The sequence below is a fragment of the Hypanus sabinus genome, chromosome 6 (genome assembly GCF_030144855.1).
Source record: "Hypanus sabinus isolate sHypSab1 chromosome 6, sHypSab1.hap1, whole genome shotgun sequence".
Lineage (NCBI taxonomy): Eukaryota > Metazoa > Chordata > Chondrichthyes > Myliobatiformes > Dasyatidae > Hypanus > Hypanus sabinus.
Genome location: NC_082711.1, coordinates 72264685 through 72278458, shown reverse-complemented (window position 1 = coordinate 72278458; position 13774 = coordinate 72264685). Strand labels below are relative to the sequence as shown.

Here is a 13774-nt window from a genome sequence, read left to right as displayed (position 1 = left end):
GGAAAGTGCAGCCATCTTGTCTTTTCTCTGGATCAGCGGTTCCCAAACTTTGTTCGGGAATGGACAAATACCATTAAGCAAGCGACCCTAGGGTCCATGGACCCCATGCTCTAGATAGACACACTGGATTATTTTGATTTTCTGTGTTAATTCCCATTAAGTTAAGACTTCATTTTATTGGAGTACAAGATCTTTTTGTTTGCTTTACAGAGGAGGAATAGCACTCTCACTATGGATTAATGATTTTCCAGTTTGTTTTCCTTAAACAAAGATCGGCTGACTGCCCCAGTGATGTATGCAGTTACCTCTGGTACCATCACCACTTGAACGTCACCTTGCAATTAACTTGGTAGATACATTGATAGCATTCAACTTGCCGGGCAGAAACAAGCCAATCAGAAGAGACATGCCTTGTTTATGCCCTATGTTTGTACTCTGTTTCTGTCATCACAACAAACTAAATTGTCTGTTCCTTTCTGCCATCTATTTATATATTTCTGCCATGTGGTAGCAAGACCCAGTGTTTAGAAGTTAATCCTCTACCTTTAAACATGCTCTGTTGTGATGACTGTATTTTCTATCATACTCAAACACTAGCCCCATTGATTTCAAAGGAGATAAATGTTATAAGTGCATTCAGCCAATAATGTACATCATTTTTACTGCCACAAGGTGAGATGGATTACTAGTCACAGATTTTTTTTTTACCATTCTCTATGTAAAGAACTCCTTTCCTCCTGATTTATAATTGGATACAGTATATTGGTGACTACTTTATATTTATAAATCCTTTTTTGAACATCCATGTAATTGGGAATAACGTTTCCACATCTACAAAATTAGAAATTTATGCTTCAGAAATGTATGCTATAAATTCATCTCTGTGCCCTGTGGGCATCTTGAGGGCTTATTAGCTTATTGTTACTTGCCATTATTTTCAGAGGTTCTTTTCCCAGTAATATCTGGCACCTCAGACTTAGAGACACTTAAATCCACTTAGCATTTAATTTGTTACAGTTTTCTGTAGCCTCAAATGTGTTGTTAACATCAATCTTGCGATCCTGAGTTTGAAGCATTTATGTATATGGTAAAAAGCATTAGTTCCAGAACATGTCTTCTGCCAGTCCAATTAATTACCTTTAATCCCTACTTGGTTTTCTGCTTTGTAGTTGGTTGGGTATCTATTTTGTCCCTTGTTCCCTGGCTCCAGATATTTTGACTGAAAATTATGGGGTCTTAGATCTTAAGTTATGAATCAAAGACAATTTTAAAAGTCAAAAATTTCAGATCCATTCTATTACTCCAGTTGAAGGGTCTCAGCCAAAACATTGGATGTTTATTCCTCTTCATAGATTTTACATGAGCCGCTGAGTTCCTCCAGTTTTCTGTGTGGATTACTTCAGTTTGTTCAATAATATTGTTGAGCAGATCATTCACTTTAGAATTCTCTGTTGATTATCCTTCATTATATCTTTGTATTTTAGACATTTTTCGTTTTATCTTTAAGTAATGCTTCCAATATTTTGCTCTCACTGATGTTGACCTAACACTAGTTCACTATATTTATATTCTTTCTTGAATAGTTAAATAACATAAACTCTGAATCATTGCATTCCATCTTACTTGATGACTTATCCTTTATATGGTTCCACAGTTTATCAGATCTCACTGTCGTTTCTATTGTAACTGAAGGGAAAGAGGGAGAAGAGGGGAACGGTCATGACAGGGGACTCAATAGTCAGGAGAACAGACAGGAGATTCTGTGGATGTCAAAGGGACAGCTAAATGTTATGTTGCCTCCTTGGTGCCAGGGTCAGGGACATCTTGTATCATGTCTATGGCATTTTGGAGAGGGAGGGAGAGCAGCCAGATGTCTTGGTATATATTGGTACCAATTACATAGGAAGAGGTCCTGAAAAGAGAAATTAGAGAGCTAGGTAGAAAGCTGAGAAGCAGGACCTCCAGGGTAGTAATTTCTGGATTGCTCCCTGTGCCACGTGCCAGTGAAGGTAGAAACAGGATGATTTGGCAAATTAATGCGTGGCTGAGAAGCTGGTGTAGGGGGCAGGGATTCAGGTTCTTGTATCTTTGAGATCTCTTCTCGGTGAGGTATGACATGTTCAAAAGTGACAGGTTGCACCTGAACCCAAGGGAGATCGATATTCTCACGAGTAGATTTGTTGGAGCTGTTGAGGAAGGTTTAAACAAAATTGCTAGAGGTGTGGGAACCAGAGTGAAGGGACTCAGGATAGGATGGATTGTGAAAAAGCAATGATAGTATGCAGTCAGACTGTCATGAAGAGCAGGCAGATGATAGGACAAAATTGCAGCCAGCAGGGTGAGTATCAGTGCATTAGGAATTCAGAGTCAAAAAGGGTAGCAAATACAGTACTTGAAGTGTTATAGCTCAATGCACAAAGTATAAGAAATAAGGTGGATGATCTTGTAGCACTATTACAGATTGTCAGGAATGATGTTGAGCCCATCACTGAATCATGGTTGAAGGATGATTGTAGTTGGGAGCTGTAATTCCAAGTTACATGCTATATCAGAGGGATAGGAAGGTAGGCAGAGAGGGTGGAGTGGCTCTGCTGGTAAAGAAAACATCAAACCAGTAGAAAAATGTGTCATGATTGGAAGATGTTGAATCCTTGTGAGTTGAGTTAAGAAACTGAAAGGGTAAAAGGACCCTGATTACAGTTATATACAGGCTTCCCAACAGTGGCTGGGAGGTGGACCAAATATTACAATGGGAAACAAAAAAGGTGTATCAAAAAGGCAATGTTATGATAGTCATGGGAAGTTTCAACATGCAGGTTGATTGGGAAAATTAGGTTGGTAATGGATCCCAAGAGAGTGAGCTTGTTTAATACTTATGAGATACGTTTTTAATGTAGTTTGTCATTGAGCCTACTAGGGGATCAGCTATACTGGATTGGGTGTTATGTAATGAACTGGAGGTGATTAGGGAACCTAACATAAAAGAACCTTTAGGAGGGAGTGATCACAATATAATTGAGTTCAACTTGAAGTTTGATAGGAAGAAAGTAAAGTCTGGAAGGAACAGTATTTCAGTGGAGGAAAGGAAATGACAGTGGTATGAGAGAGGAGTTGGTCAAAGTAAATCGGAAGGAGCTGCTGGCAGGGATGATAGCAGAGCAGCAATGCTGTGAGTTTCTAGGAAAAACGAGGAAGGTGCAGGATAGATGTATTCCAAAAACTAAGAAATACTCAAATGACAAATTAGTATAACCACGGCAGAAAAGGGAAGACAAAGCTAATGTAAAAGCAAAAGAGAGAGCATACAACAAATCAAAAATTAGTGGGAAGATTTTAAAAATCTCCAGAGTGCAACTAAAAGAATCTTGAGGAGGGAAAAGATGAAGTATAAAAGTAAGCCAGCAAATAATATCAAAGTGGATAGTAAACATATTTTCAAGTATGTTAAAAACAGACGAGAGATGAGAGTGGATATAGGACAGCTAGAAAATGAGGCTGGAGAAATAATAACAGGAGACAAGAAGGAGGCAAATGAAGCAAATGAGTATTTTGCATCATCTGATATGCAAAGGGACTTGGAAGTCCTTGTGCAGAACACTCTAAAAGTTAGCTTGCAAGTTGAGTCAGTAGTGAGGAAAGCAAATGCAATGCTAGATTCCTTTCAAGGGGTCCAGAATACAAGAACAAGGATGTGATGCTGAGGCTTTATAAGGCACTGGTGAGGCCTCACCTTGAGTACTGTGAACAGTTTTGGGCTCCTCATTTAAGAAAAGATGTGCTGGCATTGGAGAAAGTTCAGAGGAGGCTTACAAGGATAATTCCAGGAATGAAAGGGTTATCATACGAGGAACGTTTGATAGCTCTGGGTCTGTACTCACTGGAATTTAGAAGGATGAAGGAGCATCTTATTAAAGCCTTTTGAATGTTGAAAGGCCTACACAGTAGATGTGGAAAGGATATTCCCCATGGTGGGGGAGTCCAGGACAAGAGGGCACAAATACAGGATAGATGAGCATCTATTTAAGTCAGAGATGCAGAGAAAATTCTTTAGCAAAAAGGTGGTGAATTTTGTGGAATTTATTACCACAAGCAGCTGTGGAGGCCAGGTCATTTGTATTTAAGGTAGAGCTTTATAGGTTTGTGATTGGACACAGCATCAAAGGTTACAGGAGAAGGCTGGGGAGTGGGGCTGAGTGGCCTAATTCAACTCCTATGTCTTATGGTCTAATAGTAATTGTCCAGAGAAACTGTCTTGTTTCTTCATTCATTGCTATATCTTAGTAATGAGAGTTATTGTTAAGAAGTGAGGCAAAGTATCAAAGTTTCAGCTTCTTTTTTAGTACTATTAATCCTTGAGTTTATTCTGGACATCCCTTATCTTCAGATGTTTTTAAGATTCTATATAATACTTCACCAATTTTTTCTCTATCGTTAGCATGCAACTTGGGGCAACTCTGCTTGGAAAGGCTAAAGGATCCATTTTTACTGAATTAATAGACAGAAGACCACAACTTCCAAACATGGGCTAAAATCCAACCCTTCACTCCACTTAACCCAGGCAACCTGTTCATATTCTATACCTTCACAGTATGGTCTGGGTCAATTTTGACCCGGCCCAAGAATCCCCTCATAACAAGTGTCTATACCAAATTTTGAACCACAGATCTATTTAGAATGTATAAATAGCTTATCTGACATTAATAAATGGGTGATTAATCCTTAATTAATGTTTCAAAGATCTAAAATCCATTTCAATAGATACGGGTCAAATTTGACCCGGAACAGCCTCAATGTACAAAAATTTGTAGCATCTGTACAAAAGTATAAAATCTTTAAATATTGTCATTTTTGCACATTGTGGGTCACTTTTGGAGAAGTCATCAAATTTCAGCTAAAAAATGGTATTTAGGGTGTTTTTACTGCTGTCAAATGTCAAAACAGATCAAATTTGACCCGAACAATATGTAAGGGTTAAGTGTCAAATCATAGGGCACCTACGCGTGAACTCTTCATGTGGTCCAATGGGGCAATGTGCCGTTTCTCAGATGTCCCAACTCACAGGCTTGGAAGCTTCCATACTATGCCACAGCTTAGTATGGAAAATTAATAACCCTTTTAACTTAATTTAATTCAATAAATTAAAATGTGTTTGATATAGTGTGTGTCTGCTTTTCCTTGTATTTTAAGTTGAGAAAACTAAATAACTAATTCTTTGGACAAAATTTGTATTTGTGACAGGGCTTGACTTTCTTAAATGTCACAAACATTAATTTTAAATGACAGCTTGGTTAGGACTTTGATTTAGGATCTGAATTGCTGCCCAAGGCATTCTGAGAGACAAGCAGGCTACTTCTGCTGGAAGCAGGGTCTTCCCTCAGCTTATTGAGCTGGGGGCAACCTCCCAATTGAAGGCTATGTGTGAGACCACACTACAATCAACAATGTGAACCAAGGGCAGTTTCAGATAACTCGCTAGTCAGAAAACAGTTCAGCCTTTCATTAAAAGCGTGGGATAATAAAGTATTTAAAAGTAGTTTGTAAGCTGTAATTTATTTATATCATATACTGTAACATTTAACATTATAATGAAATTTTGATTAAAAAATTTGGCAAATCAAAAATTATCATTTAGAAGATTGTACCATAAAGGAAATTTCTTTCGTCCAGTACTCTAGGGGATTCAATGTTTCTGAATAAGACCATAAGACATAGGAGCAGAATTATACCATTTGGCTCGAAGACATGACTTTGCCATTCCATCACAGCTGATTTATTATCCCTTTCAACCATCTTCTTCTGCCTTCTCCCCTTAACCTTTGACACCTATCAACCTCTGTTTTAAATATATCCAACGACTTGCAACACATCATATGTTACAATGAATTCCACAGTTCACCACCTAAAGAAGTTCCTCCTCTGAATGCAGGCAATGTTCTTGAAATATTGTAAGTATAAGCCTTGGCTCATATTGCTGTGTTCTACAGGTATCGTGCTGTCCAGTCATACTGGGCCACACAGTTGTTTATTCTCTTATCACCAGTACCTGAATTAGATCTGAACACATGTGTATCTGGTGTCAGCAAATGTCAAATTTATTCTTCAACAAAAATCTAAATTCCAAATTCTATTTTCAATTTCAATTTTGAAACTACTTTTTTTGCAAAGGTTATCAACAGAATAATGCAGGAACAAAATTTTAATACTACTGTTTTGCTTGCATTCAAGGTATTTAAATACACACGACTCAACGTAAAAGGAAAATTATATTTTACAGTTTGAACTGTATAGAAATCAATCTGTTGTTGATGTTTCTCTGTTCTTACTTGTTGACCTGATTAGTAATAATTACTGATGAAAGGCATCTCCAGCTGTCATCTTAAAACTGTGCTTGTATCAGCAGTATAGATATCCCAATGTTCAGTTATAATAGCTCACTGAAGGGTCTGCTCAACAGGAATATATTTTATTAAATTTCCTATACTTATAAGAACTGATCTGTAGCAACAGTTATTGAGAATGTAAGTCCCAAGATCCTTTTACAATAGTTATCATAATATGTGACAGTTTAGTCAAACTAAAAAAGCTATTGATATTCTGAAATTCATATTGCTTGAGGAGAAGAATTTATATTACTGCCAAAAACAGCAAAATAATGCACCAAATTGCCTGCCTTTCTGCAACATAATATAGGAAGAGTGTATTTTTTTTTATAATTCCCACATTCAAGACTGATCGATCAAAAAAATCAACTAGAAATGATTCTGTATTTGAGCAGATAGTCTTGTTGATTGTCCACTGATTATATCTAAGGGTTAGATTCACAAATCTATCAATTGAACATCAGAAAAAAAGTTAATCCTATTACTAACAGAGTGTACATATCTTTAAGGTATTCATGAACATACATAGATATGAAAATAGATGTAATTTTTTAATCTGTTGTCAGTGCCTTATCTTTGTCTACATAATGGACCAATAATATTTAGCAGATGCCCCGGTTCAGAGGTAATTCTGGAGTTGAGTGCAACATTACTTTCTTTTAAAGTTATTTAACGGTTTTTGGTTTAACAGTCATCAACAGTATTTAACAGTCATTGGTCTCAGTGAAATTTTTTTGAAATGAAAATAATGTTAAAATAGTTTAAATTTATTTAAGATATAAAGGAAATTAAAATATATAAGAATACATCAAAACAATTATGTCAATCAAAAACCTTATCCTGTTTCCACTAAGTCTATGCCTAAGAACTGAAAATCCCACTGAAAGAACAGGCGTTCTGGATGCTGCACCCATGTTGGACCTTATGGAGGATCTGAGTAGCAATTACCTCATTAAGATTGTTATACTGAGCGAGATCGAGCCTGGCTGTTGGGTGGAGTACTGAAAGATTCAGCCTTCTGTATGTCACAGCAGAATTATGAACTCACTTCAGGATTTGATTCAGTTTTGACAGCTAACCAAGGGCAGTTCCAGCTACAACCAGCACGATGGAGCCCCAGAGTTTAGCCTGAGTGAATATATGTTAACTGTTTTACAGTGAACTCCCCATAGGAAAGCTGAAGTGCAAACTCAGAAGTTAACAATAGGTTTGATCTGTGAAGCAGTATTTCATTTAAGCCTTCTTTTTGTAATCAAGAGTACAGGAATCAATAGCAATGCTTCTTGAAACATATGGCAAAGTCTGCTGCTTTATTGATTTAGTGCAACAGAAATGTTCAGCATACCACAGCAGAGTGAGATGAGTTCCAGTTTACATGAACTAAGAAGGGAAAAAACTGCACGTACAATATAATAGTTTTGTGGGTCCCATGTGTCACAAAAATGTTTTATAAACAACTTTTTAACTATAATCATTATTGCAATATAAGAAAACCTGACAGCCAATTTGCCCATAGTGCACAAGAATGATTAAAATTTATTAATGAATGAATATTGGGTTGCTTCATTTTGTTTGTCATTTGGGGTTCCACAGAGAAATGCCAGCTGGCTGCAGTGCATTAGTTAGGGCTTGTCCCTGATTTTTGTGACTACACTGCCCTGGTGTACAGCCTAAACATGCTGAGAAGTGTGGTTAGATAATCTTTATGCCAGCCAAACTATCTTATTCTATTTGTTTGAAGGAGGTCACCAACCAGGATTAAAATTTACAGTAAGTGTAAGTAATTGTTTCTTTTCTCCCTCATGCTCTACTTAAAGTTAGTGGAATTAATCAATTTATATTACTTAAGTTAATGTATAATTTTAAAATAATTGAAATATGTTTCATTTCTTTTCAGATGTCCTTAATTATCCACCTCTCACCATGCTAACTCAAGTGGGTAATCAATTTAAAGACTTACTCAAACGATGGTACCTACAAACTCTGGCATTTTCACAGTACTACAGAAAAGTGCCTTCCTCGTTTAAGTGCTGACATGAAGACCACCTATTCTTCAGATGCTGCTAAGCAACAGCTGAAATAATTGACTGGAGAATAATGAGCCAAATGTTTCGAACTATTTCTGGAAAATACCATACAGCCGCAGCTAATGCAAAAATGTGGCTCAGACATTCAGCAAACCGCATTGAACTACCTGTCCCATCCAAAAACTTCTTGTCCCATACTGTCATTAAGAACAGTACTTTAATGGGGAATAAAAGGCCTGTCACCAGCAGCTGCTCTTTCATATATTGTAGCAGTGGCATTGCAAAATAGTATCGTCTCAAGCCTGGGAGTAATTCACGCTTCACATTTTTGCAGAAATCTTGAAACTTTAAGTGGACATCGTTGGTATAGACAGTCAATGTCTTTTCTTAGGTTAGCAATGACAAATACCAGAGCACATCCATTTAAGTTGAGTGGAGAAAAATTTAGGAGACCTATCAGAGAAAGACTTATTATAAGGAGAGTGGTCATGCCTGTAAACCAGAGTGATAATAGAGGCTGATACAATAAGGACATTTATGTCTTAGATAAGCATGTAATGAAAGCAAAATGGAGTTTTATGGTTGGTGTAGGAGGGAAGTGTTAGATCGATCATGGAGTACGTTTACAAAGGTGACAAAACATTGCTGACCAAAAACTGTTCTATGTTCTTTGTTCTAATGAAATTACAGATAAGATTTAAAAGTCTTATTCACACAAAAAGTCTTTTTCATATAAAAAAGTAACATACTGTATACTGTAAATGATTTAATCCGACAGCAGCAATGCTACATTAAAAGAATTTAACAGAAGTCCTACAGAAATTAACAATTTTGCAATGAGCATCTCACACAGAATTTAGAGTGTCAATAAAAATTACAATAATCTACAAACAGCTTATTTTTAAAATTTTCAATGCTAATTGATTATCTCTGGGTGTTTATGCAGTTCATTCAACAGGACCTTGTTTTCATCTGCTGGGCATAACTTTAGCCACCTCATTTCAGATATAAAATTATTTTGACCCTGCTCATGATCTCACCACTTTAGATGTGTCTAGCTTCCTCCTCCTGGCCAGGTCAGTGATGTTCACTCCATTGTAATTTATAGTCTCCATGCAACCTTTGAAATTTTTTCCATTGAAGCTTGGCTTTCCGGAAAATGGCATTCCCCCGAAACTGAGCTTGAAGGATAAACAAAATGATTTTATATTTCATATGCATGCAGAAAGTTTTACATATTAAACTGCAAATCTTACAGCATGTTATCATGACAAAAATGGATTATGACAGGCTAAATGTTTCCTTGTACTAAATTAGTTAGAATTATTCAAACTTATTTACTATTCTTCGTAATCACCTCTGGCCAGTTCATAAAATTTCTTGGTTATGCTTCATTGACTTACAATGAGGATGATTTTCTAATCAAACTTTTGGCAGGAATTATGCCCCTCACCGACAGCAACGACAGCAAATTCTGTGAGACTAGTCCAAAGCCTTTCTTAAATGCCAAAAAAATGCAAGAACACTTCATTATTTGGCAGTATTATTTAAATTTGACAATTTTGTGCAGATTGATATCATCAATATCAACTACTATTAATATAATTGGCCTGGAATTTGCCATCAGCATTCGACCACCCTGCGCTCTCCACTGAGCAGTAGAATCGGAATTAGAATCACGTTAGGTATCATTGGCATATGACATGAAATTTGTCTTTTAGCGGCAGGAGTACATTGCAATACATAGTATCAAATGAAACTATAGATTGCAATAGCAAGCATATATAACAATTAAATTATATAGGTAGTGCAAATAGAGAGCAAAGAAAATTTTAAAAAACTACTGAGGCAGTGTACATGGGTTTGTATATTGCCCATTCAGAGGTCCGATTGTGGTGGGGAAGAAGCACTTCCTGAAACATTGAGTGTGTAGCTTCAGGCTCCTGTATGTCCTGCTAGATGGCAGCAGTCAGAAGAGGACATATCCTGGATGTTGGACTCCTTAATGACAGATGCCACCTTTTTGAGATGACAATAGACAATAGGTGCAGGAGTAGGCCATTTGGCCTTTGAGCCAGCAACGCCATTCAATGTGATCATGGCTGATCATCCACAATCAATACCCCGTTCCTGCCTTCTCCCCATATCCCTTAACTCCGCTATCTTTAAGAGCTCTATCTAACTCTTTCTTGAAAGCATCCAGAGAATTGGCCTCCACTGCTTTCTGAGGCAGAGTATTCCATAGATCCATAACTCTCTGGGTGAAAAAGTTTCTTCCTCAACTCCGTTCTAAATGGCCCACCCCTTATTTTTAAACTGTGGCCTCTGGTTCTGGACTCCCCCAACATCGGGAACATGTTTCCTGCCTCGAGCATGTCCAATCCCTTAATAATCTTATATGTTTCAATCAGATCCCCTCTCATCCTTCTAAATTCCAGTGTATACAAGCCCAGTCACTCCAATCTTCCAACATACGACAGTCCCGCCATCCCAGGAATTAACCTCGTGAACCTATGTTGCACTCCCTCAATAGCAAGAATGTCTTTCCTCAAATTTGAAGACCAAAACTGAACACAATACTCCAGGTGTGGTCTCACCAGGGCCCTGTAAAACAGCAGAAGCCTTTTGAAGCCATCTCCGATGATGGGGAGGCTAGTGTCCATGATGAGCTGATTGAGTTTACAACTTACTGCAGCTTTTTCAGATCCTGTGCACTGATGTCTTCATACCAGACAGTGATGCAACCAGTTAAAATGTTCTCCAAGGTACATCTGTAGAAATCTGCAAAAGTCTCTCTGACATAGCAAGGCTCCTCAAACGATGCTGTTGAGTAATTGCATCAATATATTGGGCCCCAGGATAGATCTTCAGAAATGTTGACATCCAGGAATTTGAAACTGGTCACTCTTTCCACTGCTATTACCTCAATAAGGATGTGTGCACTCCCTCAAATTCCTCTTTCTGAAGAGCACAGTCAGCTCCTTGGTCTTACTGACCTTGTGTGCAAGTTTGTTGATGTAACACCACTCCTGTATGCCTCCTCATCACCATCTAAATTTCTGCCAACAATGCTTGCCACATTTGCAGATTTATAGATTGGCACTTGAGCTATGCCTAGCCACACAGTCATGGGTGTAGAGAGAGTAGAGCAGTGGGCCCTTAGGTGCGCCAGTGCTGATCGTCAGTGAGGAAGAGATGTTATTTCTCATCCACAATGACTGTGGTCTTCCTGTGAAGAATTCTAGGATCCAGTGGCAGAGGGAGGTATGGAGGCCCAGGTTTTGAATTTGATATGATTGTGTTGAACCCTGATCTCCAATCAATAAATGAGCAGCCTGATGCTTGATACAGGTATTGCTGCTGTCCAGCTGATACAAGGCTGAGTGGAGTGCCAGTGAGAAGCGAAGTTCCAACTTACCTGATACTCAAAATATTTGATTTAATGATATTCAGAAACTTTTTATAATTATCAAGCATTTCCAAAATGATTTAAAAAAAACTCAATAAAGATTCTGAAAACACTAAATTACTTAGCTCAGACGTATTGAGCACACACAGATAATTACAAAAAATGAGCAACTATTTGCCTTGGACATTTGAAGATAACCCTCCATTAAAATCACCAGGGGCGCATTCCCTGAATCAAGTTTAAACTGTGTTGGACTAATCTCATGAATTTCTCACCATAAGCAGTGGGAAATTAACAGAGATCCAGGCTCCCCACTGGACCTCTGAGATGTCCAATAACAGGGTACATTTGTGCACCACAGACTGCAACTTAATATTTACATGAATATTCCAAAGTTGTTCAGTCATACACAAGCAATTATCATCAGTTCCACAGGTAATTGCTGACATCTCTCAGCAAAATTTGGCCCATTAAAAAAATGCAGTGTAATTTAAAGGCCAATGGCATTTTGCACATGAATACAATTGGTGTATCTAATGCACTAAAACAAGCACCTATAATGAGATCCTCATTTTGTAGCATTCTCTTTCAATTTCATTCAATTGTCAGGATAGTGAAAACCTAGAAACCAGCAAAGTTAGTTTACTGGCAAGTAAAATAGAAGCTATAGACACAAAATGTTGGTAATAATGATTTTGCATGCAAATATACCAGACTGCTGGGATCATATTGCAAGTTATACCATTTGTAATGAAAAAGATCTTTAAAGATGCATTTTCTCTCTGCAATTTGATTTGCACATTCATTTAGAAAACAGTATCTGAGAACAGTTAATGAACTAACCTGTGAACCAATTCACCAGTGGTGAGATCAAACTCACAATACTACAATGATTGGCACCCCTCCTCACAGTTCCCTCTCAACTCAATAACTCCTAAGACCATGAGGAGTTCTGCATAGTGAAGTAACTTTTTCCACTATTCCACTGGGAAATAATAATTCTCCTGTTCCTCTGTCAAAAAGTGGACTCTCTTCCAGTAACACAGTACATATGATTTATTATCTCCTGAAAACTGATTTGACTTGTAATACAGATTAAATACAATAAGTCTTGGTCTTTTGTTCAATCTTTCACCATTGCCAAATGAATTGAAAACCTACTCTCTGCAACCACCTGACAAAGGAGAAAATCAATGCCAACTTGCAAAGGGTGAAATGCAGTCCACCCAAATGTTATTCCATGTCATTCAATCAAATTTTCATTTTGGAATTCTTAAATGAAAACTCATTCTATTAGAAATGTTTAAACATTTAGTCAGTATTTATGTACATATGTTGAGGATTTGTGTCCAATATGTTAACCTCTCATTTTCTTTCAAAAACTGGATTAAATGCACCCCTTTTTTTTTATTCAAAAAACCTGTGATTTCTTACCTCATAGTCAAGATCCAAATGGTCAAATTCTCCATTGGTCCGGAAATGTAGGGTCTCCCGGTCCAGTGTGAAGTTGATATTGCGACCATACCGCTCAATAATGACAGAGTGCCAGTGATAGTCATCTAGCAGGCTGCCAGTTGTCACAGATGTGTCACCGTTGATAGAGCTGTGCTGATTACTACCTGGAGTTAATAATAGAAACTTGTCAGTTGCAGTTCTTCCACTAAAATGGAAAGTTAAGGGATCACATAGATAAAATTATTCAATTGGAAGCTGCAGTCATGGTACTGAGAGCCAGAAGTATATCATCAGGCATTATGATATAGACAATAGCAGAAATCAAAATCCAGTGGCACAAACCTCTGACTGTTAATTATGGCACACAAATCTGATATGTTTCAATGAAAACTCAGTCTTTCCTACTGACAAACATGCCATGATCATAATATAGAGGCAAGAATTTTGTTTGCATTAATACTGAAGAGTTGGGTACTGATTGCCCTTTAATACTGATGAGGTAG

The 13774-nt window shown here is 37.4% G+C and overlaps 1 protein-coding gene across 1 annotated transcript in view; it reads right to left on the bottom strand.

The window, feature by feature from the left end:
- Window positions 1–13774, bottom strand: part of LOC132395162 (contactin-associated protein-like 2) — a 1263978-nt gene that overhangs the window by 922670 nt on the left and 327534 nt on the right. The window contains exons 6-7 of the mRNA XM_059971460.1: window positions 13251–13435; window positions 9448–9588 (exon numbers count right to left, since the gene is read on the bottom strand). Coding sequence (XP_059827443.1) covers window positions 9448–9588; window positions 13251–13435 — 326 coding nt within the window. The remainder of the gene's footprint in view (window positions 1–9447; window positions 9589–13250; window positions 13436–13774) is intronic.